Source organism: Salmo salar, chromosome 15, assembly GCF_965601325.2.
Source record: "Salmo salar chromosome 15, fSalSal1, whole genome shotgun sequence".
In the NCBI taxonomy this organism is placed as follows: Eukaryota; Metazoa; Chordata; class Actinopteri; order Salmoniformes; family Salmonidae; genus Salmo; species Salmo salar.
Window position 1 is genome coordinate 33,308,664 of NC_138305.1, and position 19,654 is coordinate 33,328,317.

A 19,654-nucleotide genomic window follows, 5' to 3' on the forward strand; every position below is an offset into this window, starting at 1 on the left:
TTCTGGTGCCATTAGTGCATTTCACTTACAGTTATCGACCCCAACCCTGGATAAAGAGACACCCCCCTTCTCTCTCTCTCTCGTTTTCTCTCTCTACCATGCACTCTCCTGTTCCCTCTCCTCCATTTCTTTCCTTGTGTTCCCAATCTCCCACTGTGTATTTTAACATGTTTGATATGTGTGCCGTGAAATAATAATAATAGTCACATCCATGCGGGGTAATCAAAGTACATTCATGGTATGACACTCTATTTTCAGACTAACACAATCATATATGAATTTTAAAAAAATATGCAGGTATTTCTTCTGGAAATTGAAAAGTGGCTGATGTTACAGTACATAAATGATTATACAGCTACATTATAACATTATAATGCTGCTACAGAAGCACAGCAAGAATGAGCTAATAGTGCTACAGAACTGAACTAATAGTGCTACAGAACTGAACTAATAGTGCTACAGAGCTAATAGTGCTACAGAACTGAACTATTAGTGCTACAGAGCTAATAGGGCTACAGAACTGAGCTAATAGTGCTACAGAGCTAATAGTGCTACAGAGCTGAACTAATAGTGCTACAGAGCTGAACTAATAGTGCTACAGAGCTAATAGTGCTACAGAGCTGGACTAATAGTGCTACAGAGCTAATAGTGCTACAGAGCTAATAGTGCTACAGAGCTAATAGTGCTACAGAGCTAATAGTGCTACAGAGCTAATAGTGCGACAGAGCTAGTAGTGCGACAGAGCTAATAGTGCTACAGAACTGAGCTAATAGTGCTACAGAGCTAATAGTGTTACTGAGCTAATAGTGCTACAGAACTGAGCTAATAGTGCTAATGGTGCTACAGAACTGAGCTAATAGTGCTACAGAGCTAATAGTGCTACAGAACAGAGCTAATAGTGCTACAGAACAGAGCTAATCAGAACAGAACTAATAGTGCTACAGAACAGAGCTAATAGTGCTACAGAACAGAGCTAATAGTGCTACAGAGCTAATAGTGCTACAGAACAGAGCTAATAGTGCTAGTATGTGTCTGTGTGTCGCAGTGGTTGTTATCAGCCCCGGGCAGTAGTCTTGAGGTATTCGGCGTCAGGGCAGGATGAGTATCACACTGTTGCTTTATGTCCCGCCTGGCAGCCCTCCCTGGAATGTGGCCCATGTGACACCACCAGCAGCCAATCAGCTGCGTTATACCAGACTAGAGCAATATGCCTCTGAGTGAGCCCAGGAAAAAAACTATTTCACTGTTTCACTGGCTTGTTTAGGATCAGCTGGGCATGTTCAGCACAGGGTGGTGAAGAGAACGCACCCAAAGCAGTGATATGAAACTGTGTTAGCTACTCTCATCTAACACATGAAATCACATCATACACAGATTACATCAGTTAAGGGAAAACCATATAGTCTAGAAAAAGAGTTGAACAATTTGTCCTAGTTTTACTAGCCTCGGACCTGTGTCCCCCACTCTCCACTTTACAAACCCAAGCAGGATTTGATTGTTCAATACAAAGTTATTGTCCAATGTGTATTTTTCTCTTTCTTTCTGTCTGTTAGTTTACTCAGTTTGGTGTTGGGTGTCCCTAATTGAGGCTGTCGGTTAAGGTCCAGTCCTCCTTGAACACCTTAGAGAGGTGAATGGAGCGTCGTAGCTGCAGATAAAAGGCTTTGTCACCGGCTGTAGTGGGTTGTCTGTCGTCTTATCCCGTATCCATGGCAGAGCGGCCCCACACCTAATGAGATCTGGCCAGATTAAACCCTGAATGGAACTACACAGAGACGGCGGGGCGAGGCAGGGCTGCACCTGTAGACCATCCAGGGACCCAGAGAGGTGTTATTGAGGTAGAGTAGGTTCCTTGAAGTAACGGACAGGAAATGCAATACCACCCTGAATACCACTTAAAGGCCTGTCTTCAAGACGACTCTCTTAGGCACAGCACTACAGTGTCATTAGATTGAGCAGCTTTCATTCTGAATGAGACATGAACTTGGGTGAAGGAAAGGCTTAGCACATACATAGTTATTCTCGAAGTAGCTAAACAATTCAAAAGTAATTCCAGTACATACTTCCAACAATTTTCCATCTACTCCCCCATGCTATTGTTTAACACACTATCTGTGTGTGAGAGTGGCAGGGATGTGTGACAGGCTGCTTGTTTGAACACCAGTGGTCTGAGTCATTAGTCTCCCCCATTCCCTTCCTCCCTCCCTCTTCCCAATGTCTCTTCTTCTCCTGATGGTCTCTGTCAATTTCCATGAATAAAAATATATGTTTCCAACACACACATGCACACTGTCTCTCTCTAACATCCACCCACCTCCTCCACCAAGGCAGTGAGATGCAAGACAGTGTCCAACAGCACCCCGTTGCTTTAGAAACCTCAGCCAGTGAAAGGAAGACTCTAAAGCGTTCTTTACACCAAGGAGATCAAAGCGACCCAAGCTGTTAGTTAGCTCCAGCTAATTACATATGGCGTCATCTTTGTAGTGTGTGTACCGTGCACTCTGGGAGCCTGTCGCAAGGCTAATTTTATAGTCAATTAAACTCTAAGGAAATGGTATAGTAAGTAGCAGCAAGCTCTTCGGCATCTCAAAAGTTGCGTTACTGTCAGCTGAAGAATGTTTTACTCCTTCGTCACCCCTTTAGAGCTGTGTGGCTTGTCAAACTGACAATAGGTAATTGGGTGTTGTCACACACACACACACACACACACACACACACACACACACACACACACACACACACAGTGCAGAATGGTAGCACTCTTGCCAGCCTCTCTGTCGTCGTGTGTGTCACTCCAATTCCTCCCCTGCTAAAAATAAACCTCTGCTGCAGTGATGGTGGTGGTGATGACCTGCCTCCAAACCGAGTCTCCAGCACAGAATTGTAATTGGGAGATGTGGCTGATGCAGAATCCTTAATGGATTTATCTTTGCCCCCCTCCGTTTTGATTCTATTATTCTCTACCCTTCGCCATGGTAATTATAAAATATTGAAACATGCTTAGTCATAATCAAGTAAAGAGGAAGTTGTCCTACGCCCCCTCTGTAAATTACTGCCAGTTGTGTTTATGCAGCACAGCATGAATATGATTTGCTCTCCTGGGTCACGTTAGCTTTCAAAATTCTGCATTTTCAAAACACAGACCCTACAAAAATCTTTAAAAAAAAAAAAAAGAATAGATTTCACCTTTTAATTAAACAAACAGACAATAAATACATGACTCCACTCAGTGTTCTAGAATGCAGGAAAATGCAGGTCAGTTCAAGACAGTGCTATGTGAATACTTCCTTTTCTTTACCCTATGTCATTATAATCACATGCAACAATCATTTGTAGTCTGAACGATATTATAGCCGTAATATGCTTGTAGCCTACTCAACACTGTTGATGAAATACAAACACAATAGGAGCGTTGGAAAAATGACACGCTCGCCACACGCATCTGATTCATTTCATTATTTTACATTTTTAATTATAACCACAATGTAACAAATAATCAAACTGTGGTTCGAACTTCAGCAAACAAACCAGTGTGAAAACATCCGCATAACAAAAAGTTGTCAACATAAGTTCTCATCTCCCTCCTTTGCGCTCTATTTTCTCCTTGTCATAAAGGGTGCATGCCCGAGCAAAGTAAACATTTCAGGACTCCAGTGCCCCCATTTTTTAAATTGTCATTAGTATCTCTAGGTGATCAGTGCCTATGCAGGAGCATTTCTTGGGTCAGAATTTGGTTCTGGCAGCTGAATCCCCTTTCAGCTCAAACACTGTACACGAGTAGGACCACAGCATGCGCTGTGAGCTGAGCGTGTGCTGGGAACACCTTCCAAATGCCACTGACTGAGACTCCCGCCACATACACCCTCCTCACAGACCGGCAGATAGAGTACAAGTGATTTGGAGGGTTGATGAGACGCTTCGGATAACTGCAGCGAGTCTATTAAAAGTTGGAACTTGAAATGTTATGTCATGGTCAATACACTTGCGTTTTCAGAATGCAACAGATCTTTTTTGTGCTTTTTGTTGTTGTGTGAAACAGCCTACAGGCCTCGCAAATTCACTTTAACACACAGACGCATGAACACACACACACACACACACACACACACTACTCCGGGTTGTAGGGGTTGGGTTACCTCTGTGAACAGGCTGGTCTTTAGTTCGTACAATAGTTGAACTCTTCCTACAGTGCCTTCAGAAACTATTCACAACAGTTTTTTTTGCACAATTTGTTGTTTCAAAGTGGGATTAAAATGGATTTAATTGTACATTTTTTGGGGTCAATGATTACATAAAATACTCAAATCAGAGTCCATGCAACTTATTATGTGACTTGTTAAGCATTTTTTTACTCCTGAACTTATTTAGGCTTGTCATAACAAAAGGGTTGAATACTTATTGACTGAAGACATTTCAGCTTTTAATTTTTCATTTGTTTGTAAACATTTCTAAAACATCATTACACTTTGACATTATGGGGGTATTGTGTGTAGACCATTGACACAACATGTCAGTTAAATCCATTTTAAGTGTGAATACTTTCTGAAGGCACTGTGAGTAATCTCTTTTATTTGTGGTACCTAAATTTGAATGCAGAATTTAAACCGTTCTGTGAGTGTGTTAGTCAGGCCTTCTTTATATGTCGGATATTTTAGAGCAGACTGAACAATACAATAAAACTGTTTCCATGCATTCTAGACTACATTCGATTAGGCCTGTCCGTTGTTTGTAGTTTTTCAACAGAAACTTGTCTTTCAGTCCCAAGATTTTGAGGAGAGCCTCTTCTCTCCTTCAACCCTCCCTGTATGTTTGGATTGTTCTGTGACTGTGTTCATGGTAAAGCACCCGCACAGCAGATAACAGCCTACTTATCGTCCCTCACTCAGCATATTAGTGGAGAAAACTGCTACTGTTCTCTGGGTATTAATACAATGATAGGAGACTCGCAGCTTTCATCTCCCTATATGCAAGGGAAGCATCCCTCTATTTCCCAGCTGCAGTGCAAGCTGTACTCATCTACATTGGGAAAAAGATAGTAGCTGAAATTGTCATTCATTTTCTGTCTTTGTTTTGATTAAAAGTTAGTATAACCTATTGATATGCAACCTGGTCACTCACTACTAATTTCCTAGATATCTTCATTTCTCTATAAAGCCCTAGTGGGCTAGTTATTCTGCAATGTAGTTTACGTCATGTCTGTTCTGGTAGTGGTACCATAATGCTGTGTTGATTGCTGAATTGATGTGAAACACTTAAAGGCCATCCTCAATGGGAAAAGTAATGTCCGCTAGCGTGGGGAAGGACATCTAGAGGCCTGCACAGGCATGAATTTTAATCCCTACCCATGCCCCCGACGTTCAGGCCCTACCCTACCCATGCCCCCGACGTTCAGGCCCTACCCTACCCATGCCCCCGGCGTTCAGGCCCTACCCTACCCATGCCCCCGGCGTTCAGGCCCTACCCTACCCATGCCCCCGACGTTCAGGCCCTACCCTACCCATGCCCCCGACGTTCAGGCCCTACCCTACCCATGCCCCCGGCGTTCAGGCCCTACCCTACCCATGCCCCCGGCGTTCAGGCCCTACCCTACCCATGCCCCCGGCGTTCAGGGCCAACCCTACCCATGCCCCCGGCGTTCAGGCCCTACCCTACCCATGCCCCCGGCGTTCAGGCCCTACCCTACCCATGCCCCCGGCGTTCAGGCCCTACCCTACCCATGCCCCCGGCGTTCAGGCCCTACCCTACCCATGCCCCCGGCGTTCAGGCCCTACCCTACCCATGCCCCCGGCGTTCAGGCCCTACCCTACCCATGCCCCCGGCGTTCAGGCCCTACCCTACCCATGCCCCCGGCGTTCAGGCCCAACCCTACCCATGCCCCCGGCGTTCAGGGCCAACCCTACCCATGCCCCCGGCGTTCAGGGCCAACCCTACCCATGCCCCCGGCGTTCAGGGCCAACCCTACCCATGCCCCCGGCGTTCAGGCCCTACCCTACCCATGCCCCCGGCGTTCAGGCCCTACCCATGCCCCCGGCGTTCAGGCCCTACCCATGCCCCCGGCGTTCAGGCCCTACCCATGCCCCCGGCGTTCAGGCCCTACCCATGCCCCCGGCGTTCAGGCCCTACCTCTGCCAGATTTAAGGCCCGGCATGAAATCAGAAATAACTTCCTCCATTAGTAAATTCATTAGCTGCTCCTATGCCTGTCATTGCTCCCTATGCTCGCTCTGCATGCGCTCTGCCCATGGCGCTCAGAGTCAGAGTATCCATAGCAACGGCTCTGCTTGGGCTGCTCTGCTCAATGAGGAGACATGAGAGAGCAGTTAGCTACTTTATGTCACTCTAAACTCAGATAAAACTCAAGTACCATTATTTTCTTTGAAATAATCTCTCCTGTCTTATATTTGATGAGGTTGAAGCGCTTTTGACACCATGTTATGATCTTAGTCAGATATGACTGTACAGCACAAGCAAATGGCTCAACTTCAATATGTTAGTGATCAAATTAGTGATGCCCTGCCCATGCCCTAGTTATTGATTAAAAAAAACATGCCCTACCCGATGTATAATCGGGGCTCCCGACATCCGGCTGTGATTGGGAGTCCCATAGGGTGGCACACAATTGGCCCAGCGTCGTCCTGGTTTGGCCGGGGTAGGCCGTCATTGTAAATAAGAATTTGTTCTTAACTGACTTGCCTAGTTAAATAAAGGTCAAATAAATAAAAAATTGGGGGTCGGGTAGCAGAGCTCTAAGGGCATCCCATTCTGATGTCCTGGGAACACCCATCATCCCAGGCATTAAAATGCATTGATTGAATTATGAGTTACACCTGTGGCACTATCATTACAAATGTCTCCAAACGAGAACTTTCTCACCAGAAGTAATTATCCCATGATGTGTGATGATTAAGAAGTGCTAGGCCTTTATCTTAATTTCTCTAACTAAATATAGGACACTTTTGAATCTCCTGATGTGGTCATATTACTGGAAAACTGTTTAAATAAGTCCGGGATAAGGAAGCTAGGACTATCATGAGGCTTTTAAGGAAGTTGACAGCAGCTAGGCGTTTGGCTATAAAGTTTTCCCTCAGGACATCAGCAAATCCACAGTGTAACTTTTTAATGTAACCTAGTATTCTTAGACTTCAGTCTGATTGATTGTTACAGCGGGCCAAACTGCATTGGACATGAAATGCCTTAGGAAATATCATTCTGGTTTTTCTTTCATTATGTATTGTATGAGTGGAAACCTAATGAATAATAAACAGTGTATTGTAATACCTCTTGTCTTGTAATATGTCTTGTGACCACCTGTTTTATTCTTTGAGTTTCATGTAGCTCTCCAAACCTAAGGTCGAAGTTGGCTATGTTCAGTGGGTAAAAGTTTGCCGTTTGTCCAAGTGCTTTTGAGTCAGTTTTTGTTGTTGCAGTTTTAGTGTGTTCATGAAATGCCCTCTTGTTCACAGATCTGCACCAACATATTCCGGACTCTTCCGCCAAGTGACAACCCTGATTTTGACCCAGAGGAGGACGAGCCTACTCTCGAGGCCTCGTGGCCACACATACAGGTAAAACCACATCACTTCAACTTGACCTCTTCTTAACTCTACTTGTATTTACATATGTGTTATACCTGGTAGTATGAGCTATATGTATATTTCATTTGGCTCAGATTTATTTCGTTGACTTTTCCCAGCTTGTCTACGAGTTCCTCCTGCGATTCTTGGAGAACCCAGACTTTCAGCCCAGCATCGCCAAGCGCTACATTGATCAGAAGTTTGTGCTGCAGGTAAGCATTGCAATCTGATGTCACCCGTCAATGACTCATATCCCCTAAGATTTCATGCCATCGTCAGTCAAATGGCCACGTGACATCGCCATCAGCAGGGGTGTGTGTATTCACTTGGAGGCAAATGGGCCAAAACATTGAACTTGTCCAATAAGAAAGTCTTGTTTTCGGTTCTTAATGTTTTCTGTTGCATACACCCCTGGTTTGTCAGTGTTGTTCGAAGCTATTGTATTTATTACCAAATATTGTAGAGACTCTCATTTTCTGTTGTTTACTGATGTCACTGTCAGTTCTCCGTGGAACAAAAAGGGTACACACAGAAACAAGGCCAAACTAAGTGAAGTCAAGAAGACAGACCTGGCAGCCTTACAAGCCTCAGACTGCCTGCTTAACATCTTCTCTTCAAAAGACTCCAGTACAATACATCAAACACCAACCATGTTTGAATAATCATTTGGTAAATTAATCTGTTTTGTTAAAGTGGTCATTTTGATTTGGCTTTGAACAAAAGCGGCACCAATGTGCAATTCTGTTTTGCGCTCCAGAGCAGAAAGGTCAGCGTATGACCGACCGAACCCAAAAAACATGTTTGAGTGATTATCTCTCCTGGCAGTTATCAAAGCCTGTTTTTTTTTTTTAACGTTACATCCTGTGAAAGTTAGTTTGGAGCATAACATTTTACAACGAGTACATTTCTTCAGTGTTAGTCTCAGTATTTAGCCTAGCTTCTCACGGGCACATATGCCCTGATCCCAGATTGCCCGAGTATGTCTCAATGGTATTTCACCATCTTAACGTCCCACCTTGGGTCGTATTCATTAGGCACCAAAAGGTAGAAAACAGACTGAAATTGGAAGAGACAACCTGACATTTCCGTTACAAAACGTTTTGCTGCGCTGTGCCCTAATGAATACGACCCCGTCTCACCCTTGCTGGAGCTCTTCAGCGGTAACCTGCTGGGGCTGTGCCGTGCGTATTTATCGAGCCGTCCTCCTCTCCCTAGAGCGAGGGAATTAACAGGGACGAACGCTATGGCCTGGAATGTTGGCTGAGCTGCAGCATCCGAGGTGCTCTGGCTGAGTTTCCATGATGCGAGTGGTGGAGTGGTGTCGTGGGGAAGCTTTAAATAGCTCCCTATTGTTTACTCTGTTGGAAGGGAAAAGGGGACTGTGGTCGGAAAGAGGCTGGTGAAGGGGCCGGGCTAAGGGGGGACAGAGAGGACAGGCCCTGTTTTTTCTGTGGTTTTATTCTCAGTGCTCTCTCCTGTCTCTCTATGACTGTTGGAGACAGACCTTGACATGGGAGAGGGACTGTACAATCAGTTCACATTGGAACGTTAGTGTATTTATAGCCGGCTGTATTTCATTTCATCAGGTTGAGCTGTCAGGACATATTTTATGCATAGTTATTTATTAGGGAAATTGCACTCTCTGTGAATGTAGTAGTCTTTGAAATTGTGTAGTACGTGCAGAGGGGAAGGAAATACAGCCCTGTCATTACCAGAGTTGCGGAGGTGTTGTCACCATAGAACGGCTTCCTGTCGCTCTGCTGATGCTGGACAGAAAACTCCTCTCAAAACATCCACATGAAAGCCTTAGGTGTCGTACTCTCCCAAATATTCAATCAGTTTGAAGAAATTAAAGCATAATTTTAAATGTTTCCAGGTGATGTACATATTGCAGCGGGCACTGGTTTTTCTCCCAGTTACTGGGATGCCCACTAAAGAATGGAATACATACAATTGTACCATGATATTTGATTAGAAAGCTCTCTTTCAAAGTGTTTTGATATTTAACAAGGAAGCCGTTGAGTCCAGATCTTATGTATTCTATGTTTCTTGTCTCTGGATGTGTCACAGATAGTCATCATGCAGAGCTCATTGTGTGGTTAGTGGCTGCTGCTGTGGTATGATCAGAATGCCTGTGTCTTCACTGTCAGCTATGTGCCTGTCAGGGCAGGGGGACTGGGAGAGGGCCTGGTGGGACAACAACATGGCAGGGGAAACACTCAACACATTCTGTTTTGACTGGCTGACTGGTTGGCTGGCTGGCTGGTCTGACTGACTGACTGACTGACTTGCTGAAGGCAGTGAGGAGTTATTCTCACCAGCCCTGCCCATATCCTGAAACTGAACAAACCCTTTGCTGTTGAACAAGCCTTCTAGTCACTTGAAAAGATGCTTTGGTAGAACTGAACTGAAACCTATTGTGAGGCATGCATTCAAATTACAGTGACACTCTCTCTGTTCCCTTGTTCCTCACTTTTTACTTTCTGTTTGAACCTATATCTGTCTATATACTGTGTATGTCTACGCACGCACAAAATGATGTACCCTTAAGTAGTGTTAAGCGGTATTGCCTCTGCTTCCTGTATATAATACAGGTTAGGCTACTGACTGTAGAAAGAGGCTGTTTGCACAAGTCTAATCCCGATCATTAGATATATGCTGTGAATCCATTAAGCCCTGTGTTGTCAAAACAACAATACTTAGTGACAGAGGTCTCTCGACCTCCGTACATTCTCTCTATGTTCTCCCCCTCCTAATGCACGGTTAACCTGTCCAGGCAGAGCTCTCTGTGAGGGTCTTGCTGTGACTGTCTCAAATGGCACTCTGTTCACTATAGGGAATCCCATAGGGCTCTGGTGAAGGGTAGTGCACTGAATTGGGTATAGGGTGTTATTTCTGATGCAGCCCGCGTCTCCGATTTGAACTATTCTCATGCAGGTGGGATTATTATTAAATGGCGCCGTCACGTCATTGGCATGCAGCGAAAGGAAAGAGAGCTCCAGGGGGGCTGTTTTTACCTTTGAGCACAGACTGAGGCTTAGCCGGGGCAGAGAGGAAGTGCTGGAGGTCACAACCTCCCCGTGGATACACCCCAATTATTTACGTAGCTGCTCCAGACCCACTTCCTCCCTTCCTCCCTCTCTGACTTCTCAATCAACACAACTACAGTGTAGACTGTACGTGCATTACAACAAGCCCGTATTAAAAGTCTGTCTGTCTAGAGCTCAAATGCATGCATGCATGCATGCACACGTGCATAGTGTACACCCAGCGCACAGCAGGGGGTGCGATGATGGCTTTTCTGTCACGTAGTGTCAAGCTCACCTGACACCTGAAAGGTATTGACATGCATTGTTTCTTTTAGCTTCTCTCAGAGAGCTGCACATAAACAGACAGGATGAGGATCAGCCATTTTGTTTATGCACCATTCTCCTTCCATCCCAGTCTCAGTGGGTGTCTGGGCTTTGTAAAAATAGAGACCTGTTGTTCTGCTTCCCTATTGATAAAACTGGAGGTACTTTCTCTGAGGTTTAGCAGAATGTCGCTCTTTGTGTTGCTGCTTTTATCTGCAGCAGGAAGTAGCCTTAGACCTGCAGAGAAAATAACTACTTTGATTGTAGCTTTTAGAAACCTGCATGAAACCGGCTTCTTCTGAAAAATAGTAATTTCAGTTCAACCATGACTCATCAGTACCATGACTCATCATGACCCTTTTGCAGAGGAAATTGACATTGTTGGAGGTTGGTTGTAATAGCTCTGTCACAGTGGCAACAGCTCTGGTGGACATTCCTGCAGTCAGAATGCCAATTGCACACTCCCTCAAAACTTGAGACATCTGTGGGATTGTGTTGTGTGACAAAACTGCACATTTTAGAGTGGCCTTTTATTGTCCACAGCACAAGGTGCATCTGTGTAATTATCACACTGTTTAATCAGCTTCTTGATATGTCACACCTGTCAAGTGGATGGATTATCTTGGCAAAGGAGAAATGCTCACGAACAGGGATTTAAACAGATTTGTGAACAACATTTGTGTGCATATGGAACATTTCTGAAATATTTCAGCTCATGAAACATGGGACCAACACTTTACATGTTGCATTTTTGTTCAGTATTTAATGTGATTTAAGATTATCTTCAGCTCAGGGCTCCAGTTATGCAATTTGTTTGCTAACTTGCTAGCTAGCTTGCAAGATCAAACTTCTTGGTTACAGCAGAGACAATCAACCCCTGCTGGATCGAGATTCCTGCTCCCTAAATTGTTTTCTGCATCAAAAAAACATCCCTTGTGTGGACTGCCAGTAATATCGTATACCCCGGTATGGTACAGGAACGGTATGAAGGTATGACCATCTGAATACCACCCAGCCCTACAGAACACAACCCTGGTCAGAGCTGTTCTACATCTATAATGTCTCGTTAGCTACAGTGGGGAAAACAAGTATTTAGTCAGCCACCAATTGTACAAGTTCTCCCACTTAAAAAGATGAGAGAGGCCTGTAATTTTCATCATAGGTACACTTCAATGATGACAGACAAAATGAGAAAAAAAATCCAGAAAATCACATTGTAGGATTTTTAATGAATTTATTTGCAAATTATGGTGGAAAATAAGTATTTGGCCAATAACAAAAGTCTATCTCAATACTTTGTTATATACCCTTTGTTGGCAATGACACAGGTCAAATGTTTTCTGTAAGTCTTCACAAGGTTTTCACACACTGTTGCTGGTATTTTGGCCCATTCCACCGTGCAGATCTCCTCTAGAGCAGTGATGTTTTGGGGCTGTCGCTGTGCAACACTGACTTTCAACTCCCTCCAAAGATTTTCTATGGGGTTGAGATCTGGAGACTGGCTAGGCCACTCCAGGACCTTGAAATGCTTCTTACGAAGCCACTCCTTTGTTGCCCGGGCGGTGTGTTTGGGATCATTGTCATGCTGAAAGACCCAGCCATGTTTCATCTTCAATGCCCTTGCTGATGGAAGGAGGTTTTCACTCAAAATCTCACAATACATGGCCCCATTCATTCTTTCCTTTACACGGATCAGTCGTCCTGGTCCCTTTGCAGAAAAACAGCCACAAAGCATGATGTTTCCACCCCCATGCTTCACAGTAGGTATGGTGTTCTTTGGATGCAACTCGCCGTTATTTGTCCTCCAAACACGACGAGTTGAATTTTTACCAAAAAGTTATCCTCTTCAGCGTCTCGTCCCGTCAGCGGGATCAAAATCCAGGGAAAACTCCTAGCGACATTAGCATAACGAAATGTAATATTTTTTTTTTTCAAATATAGGACTGTCTCATATCGTTTTATAGATACACCTCTCCTGAATCGACCCACGTCGTCCGATTTCAAAAAGGTTTTACAGGAAAAGCAAATCATTAGATTATGTTTGAGGAGTCCATCGTAAAAGCAGCAAAATAGCCATTTTCCGACCAACCACATGCATCACAAATAACCAAAAAACAGCTAAATGCAGCACTAACCTTTTACAAACTTCATCAGATGACACACCTAGGACATCATGTTACACAATGCATGCATTCTTTTGTTCAATAAAGTTCATATTTATATATGAAAACAGCATTTTACATCGGCGTCTGACGTTGACTAACTATTTTCCCGTCAAATGCAATCCGGGGAAACAGAGCTACAATTTACTGAATTACTATTCGAAAACATGTTTAAAATGTAATATTGTCATTCTAAGATTTATAGATGAATATCTCTTGAAAGCACCTGTCATACCAGATTTAAAAATAACTTTACTGGGTAATCACACTTAGCGATAAAAGGGGATGCGATACTCAGAAAATGAGCTAGTAAATACAGCTCGGCGCCATCTTGGAACAATCGCATATCACATCTAATGTTGTATAATATTGTCAATAATCCCTTACCTTTAGTTGTCTTCATCAGAAAGCACTTCCAGGAATCCCAGGTCCACAACAGATGTATTTTCGGTCTAAAAAGTCAATCCTTTATGTTCCATTAGCTTGCTGTTGTTAGCGCGTCCGAACGGTGTATCCAACTACTCTGCCGTGCGCGCCACAGCCGTTTCGAAATATATATTTTTTTTCCCATTTATGTTCGTTCAAACATGGCAAACGTTGTATAACATAAATCTTCAGGGCCTGTTTCAACAAGAGAGCCAATAAGATTCGAGGGGGATGATTTCATTGTGTTTCAAAACGTTTCCAAAGGTGGGGGTAGACGGGGCCGCCGGCGTCATAATGGTGATGGCCCTCCCCCTGTGACCAATTTCCAACGCGTCTCATTCACTGAGTTTCGACAGTAGAAGGCTCAAAACACTTTGTAAAGACTGGCGACATCTTGTGGAAGCAATAGGAAGTGCTCAATGAACAATATCTCACGGTGTGAATAATAGGCAACGACGTGAAGTTGAGTCCACAATTCAGAATTCCACTTCCTGGTTCAATCGGTCTCGGGGTTTTGACTGCCATATGAGTTCTGTTATACTCAGACACCATTCAAACAGTTTTAGAAACTTTAGGGTGTTTTCTATCCACAGGTATTAATTATATGCATATCCTAGCTTCTGAGTCTGATTAGTAGGCCGTTGAAAATGGGCACGAATTTTTTCCAAAATGCGCTGTGGCGCCCCCTATCATAGGGTAACGTCAAGAGGTTACATTTTGGTTTCATCTGACCATATGACATTCTCCCAATCCTCTTCTGGATCATCCAAATGCTCTCTAGCAAACTTCAGACGGGCCTGGACATGTACTGGCTTAAGCAGGGGGACACGTCTGGCACTGCAGGATTTGAGTCCCTTGCGGCGTTGTGTGTTACTGATGGTAGGCTTTGTTACTTTGGTCCCAGCTCTCTGCAGGTCATTCACTAGGTCCCCCCGTGTGGTTCTGGGATTTTTGCTCACCGTTCTTGTGATAATTTTGACCCCACGGGGTGAGATCTTGCGTGGAGCCCCAGATCGAGGGAGATTATCAGTGGTCTTGTATGTCTTCCATTTCCTAATAATTGCTCCCACAGTTGATTTCTTCAAACCAAGCTGCTTACCTATTGCAGATTCAGTCTTCCCAGCCTGGTGCAGGTCTACAATTTTGTTTCTGGTGTCCTTTGACAGCTCTTTGGTCTTTGCCATAGTGGAGTTTGGAGTGTGACTGTTTGAGGTTGTGGACAGGTGTCTTTTTATACTGATAACAAGTTCAAACAGATGCCATTAATACAGGTAACGAGTGGAGGACAGAGGAGCCTCTTAAAGAAGAAGTTACAGGTCTGTGAGAGCCAGAAATCTTGCTTGTTTGTAGGTGACCAAATACTTATTTTCCACCATAATTTTCAAATAAATTCATTAAAAATCCTACAATGTGATTTTCTGGATTCTTTTTTCTAATTTTGTCTGTCATAGCTGACGTGTACCTATGATGAAAATTACAGGCCTCTCTCATCTTTTTAAGTGGGAGAACTTGCACAATTGGTGGCTGACTAACCACCTACAGTGGGGGGAAAAAGTATTTAGACTGTGTTGGCTTAGCTTGTTAGCACCAATAGTGTAACAGCCCTCAACTTTCAGGATATTTTCATCATTCATACAGTGAAACGTATCGACTGACTGACTGATGACAAACGTACAGTACTGTGTCCCTCTGGGAGCTTTGTCTCTGAGACGACATAGGCTCTTGGATGACCTTGCAGAACAGAACAATTCGCTCAGCTCCCAGACCCCAGTGCTACTGTAACATAACAGACACAGCAGAGGTCAAGTTCAGGACAAAATGCATTAGCCTCTGGGTGAAATCCCACTGGTCGGGTCTTGATGATCACTGATGGTGATTGAATATTGACCCTGGCCCCGGGCCCCCTGCATGGCTGAATCATAGTCTTGTCCGGGCCACGTCCCAACACTACCAAACAACATCCTTATCTATGGCCTATTTCCTTGTCCTCGCTGATTTGAGCGGACTTGATGGATGCAGGCTAAGTAGCATTGCAAGAATAAAGCTGAAAACAGCAGTTAGCTGTAAATTAGCTTCCCGCATTTGGAGTGATGACATAAGGTCATACAATAGGTCATACAATAGGTTATTAAGAGTATTGGGAAGCAGCCTAGTATCATCTGTGTGTCTGCAACAGAGGAGTCTGCTGCCTTGGTGCCAGGCTGGGGGAGGAGGGCTGGACTGTAATGGAGGAGGCTGCTGCCTTGGTGCCAGGCTGGAGGAGGAGGGCTGGACTGTAACGGAGGAGTCTGCTGCCTTGGTGCCAGGCTGGGGGAGGAGGGCGGGACTGTAACGGAGGAGGCTGCTGCCTTGGTGCCAGGCTGGAGGAGGGCTGGACTGTAACGGAGGAGGCTGCTGCCTTGGTGCCAGGCTGGGGGAGGAGGGCTGGACTGTAACGGAGGAGGCTGCTGCCTTGGTGCCAGGCTGGGGGAGGAGGGCTAGACTGTAACGGAGGAGGCTGCTGCCTTGGTGCCAGGCTGGAGGAGGAGGGCTAGACTGTAACGGAGGAGGCTGCTGCCTTGGTGCCAGGCTGGAGGAGGGCTGGACTGTAACGGAGGAGGCTGCTGCCTTGGTGCCAGGCTGGGGGAGGAGGGCTGGACTGTAACGGAGGAGGCTGCTGCCTTGGTGCCAGGCTGGGGGAGGAGGGCTAGACTGTAACGGAGGAGGCTGCTGCCTTGGTGCCAGGCTGGAGGAGGGCTGGACTGTAACGGAGGAGGCTGCTGCCTTGGTGCCAGGCTGGGGGAGGAGGGCTGGACTGTAACGGAGGAGGCTGCTGCCTTGGTGCCAGGCTGGGGGAGGAGGGCTGGACTGTAACGGAGGAGGCTGCTGCCTTGGTGCCAGGCTGGGGGAGGAGGGCTGGACTGTAACGGAGGAGGCTGCTGCCTTGGTGCCAGGCTGGGGGAGGAGGGCTGGACTGTAACGGAGGAGTCTGCTGCCTTGGTGCCAGGCTGGGGGAGGAGGGCTGGACTGTAACGGAGGAGGCTGCTGCCTTGGTGCCAGGCTGGGGGAGGAGGGCTGGACTGTAACGGAGGAGGCTGCTGCCTTGGTGCCAGGCTGGGGGAGGAGGGCTGGACTGTAACGGAGGAGGCTGCTGCCTTGGTGCCAGGCTGGGGGAGGAGGGCTGGACTGTAACGGAGGAGGCTGCTGCCTTGGTGCCAGGCTGGGGGAGGAGGGCTGGACTGTAATGGAGGAGGCTGCTGCCTTGGTGCCAGGCTGGAGGAGGAGGGCTGGACTGTAACGGAGGAGGCTGCTGCCTTGGTGCCAGACTGAGGGAGGAGGGCGGGACTGGAACAGGGGCACTGCTCTGCTGGAATGACAACCCTGTCATTGTGGTCCTGGCAACTTCATAAAATGACGAAACCCACATTTTAGGAACTGGCCGACATCCGCACTAGCTAGGCTATTCCTCTGGGCTCAGTGGCGTGTTCCTACACCGCTCCTCTCTTTTAAACAGTAACGTTACAGTACTGATCACTGATACCAAAATCACTCCTCTCCTTTAAACAGTAGCTAACATTACAGTACAAAGGACTGATCCTAAACCGCTCATTTCCTTTAAACAGCAATTTTCACGCCCACACGACGCCATACACGTGGTCTGCGGTTGAGGCCGGTTGGATGTACTGCCAAATTTTCTAAAACAACGGCTTATGGTAGAGAAATTGACATTAAATTCTCTGGCAACCGCTCTTGTGGACATTCTGCAGTCAGCATGCCAATTGCACACTCCCTCAACTTGAGACATCTGTGGCATTGTTGTGTGACAAAACTGCACATTTTAGAATGGCCTTTTATTGTCCCGAGCACAAGGTGCACCTGTGTAATGATCATGCTTCTTGATATGCCGCACCTGTCAGGAGGATGGATTGTCTTCGCAAAGGAGAAATGCTCACTAACAGGGACGTAAACAAATTTGTGCTCAAAATTTGAGAGAAGCTTTTTGTGCGATTGGAAAATTTCTGTTATTTTTTAAATTTTTTATTTCAGCTCTGGAAATATGGGACCAGCACTTTACATGTTGCGTTTTATATTTTTGATCCGTGTATATACAGCACCAGAGCCTACAGGGTTACACTAAAATAACACATCCTAGATCTGAATGAATGAAATAATCTCATTAAATACTTTTTTCTTTACATAGTTGAATGTGCTGACAACAAAATCACACAAAAATAATCAATGGAAATCCAATTTATCAACCCATGGAGGTCTGGATATTTACATTACATTACATTTAAGTCATTTAGCAGACGCTCTTATCCAGAGCGACTTACAAAATGGTGCATTCACCTTATGATATCCAGTGGAACAACCACTTTACAATAGTGCATCTAAATCTTTTAAGGGGGGAGGGGGGTTAGAAGGATTACTTTATCCTATCCTAGGTATTCCTTAAAGAGGTGGGGTTTCAGGTGTCTCCGGAAGGTGGTGATTGACTCCGCTGTCCTGGCGTCGTGAGGGAGCTTGTTCCACCATTGGGGTGCCAGAGCAGCGAACAGTTTTGACTGGGCTGAGCGGGAACTGTGCTTCCTCAGAGGTAGGGGGGCCAGCAGGCCAGTGGTGGATGAACGCAGTGCCCTTGTTTGGGTGTAGGGCCTGATCACAGCCTGAAGGTATGGAGGTGCCGTTCCCTTCACAGCTCCGTAGGCAATCACCATGGTCTTGTAGCAGATGCGAGCTTCAACTGGAAGCCAGTGGAGAGAGCGGAGGAGCGGGGTGACGTGAGAGAACTTGGGAAGGTTGAACACCAGACGGGCTGCGGCGTTCTGGATGAGTTGTAGGGGTTTAATGGCACAGGCAGGGAGCCCAGCCAACAGCGAGTTGCAGTAATCCAGACGGGAGATGACAAGTGCCTGGATTAGGACCTGCGCCGCTTCCTGTGTGAGGCAGGGTCGTACTCTGCGAATGTTGTAGAGCATGAACCTACAGGATCGGGTCACCGCCTTGATGTTAGTGGAGAACGACAGGGTGTTGTCCAGGATCACGCCAAGGTTCTTAGCACTCTGGGAGGATATGGAGTCACACTCAAAATTAAAGTGGAAAACCACACTACAGGCTGATCCAACGGTAATGTCCTTAAAACAAGTCAAAATGAGGCTCAGTAGTGTGTGTGGCCTCCACGTGCCTGTATGGCCTCCCTACAACGCCTGGGCATGCTCCTGATGAGGTGGCGGATGGTCCCGTGGGGGATCTCCTCCCAGACCTGGACTAAAGCATCCGCCAACTCCTGGACAGTCTGTGGTGCAATGTGGCGTTGGTGGATGGAGCGAGACATGATGTCCCAGATGTGCTCAATTGGATTCAGGTCTGGGGAACGGGCGGGCCAGTCCATAGCATCAATGCCTTCCTCTTGCAGGAACTGCTGACACACTCCAGCCACATGAGGTCTAGCATTGTCTTGCATTAGGAGGAACCCAGGGGTCTGAGGATCTCATCTCGGTACCTAATGGCAGTCAGGCTACCTCTGGCGAGCACATGGAGGGCTGTGCAGCCCCCAAGAAATGTCACCCCACACCATGACTGACCCACCGCCAAACCAGTCATGCTGGAGGATGTTGCAGGCAGCAGAACGTTCTCCACGGCGTCTCCAGACTCTGTCACGTCTCTCACATTTGCTCAGTGTGAACCTGCTTTCATCTGTGAAGAGCACAGGGCGCCAGTGGCGAATTTGCCAATCTTGGTGTTCTCTGGCAAATGCCAAACGTCCTGCATGGTGTTGGGCTGTAAGCACAACCCCCACCTGTGGACGTCGGGCCCTCATACCACCCTCATGGAGTCTGTTTCTGACCGTTTGAGCAGACACATGCACATTTGTGGCCTGCTGGAGGTCATTTTGCAGGGCTCTGGCAGTGCTTCTCCTGCTCCTCCTTGCACAAAGGCGGAGGTAGCGGTCCTGCTGCTGGGTTGTTGCCCTCCTACGGCCTCCTCCACGTCTCCTGATGTACTGGCCTGTCTCCTGGTAGCGCCTCCATGCTCTGGACACTACGCTGACAGACACAGCAAACCTTCTTTTCACAGCTCGCATTGATGTGCCATCCTGGATGAGCTGCACTACCTGAGCCACTTATGTGGGTTGTAGACTCCGTCTCATGCTACCACTA

General features: G+C 46.3%; 1 protein-coding gene across 1 annotated transcript in view; it reads left to right on the top strand.

Moving 5' to 3' along the window:
- The window catches only part of LOC106571204 (serine/threonine-protein phosphatase 2A 56 kDa regulatory subunit alpha isoform), an 86,409-nt gene that overhangs the window by 52,486 nt on the left and 14,269 nt on the right, over positions 1 to 19,654 (top strand). The window contains exons 3-4 of the mRNA XM_014143986.3: positions 7,463 to 7,564; positions 7,693 to 7,785. Coding sequence (XP_013999461.1) covers positions 7,463 to 7,564; positions 7,693 to 7,785 — 195 coding nt within the window. The remainder of the gene's footprint in view (positions 1 to 7,462; positions 7,565 to 7,692; positions 7,786 to 19,654) is intronic.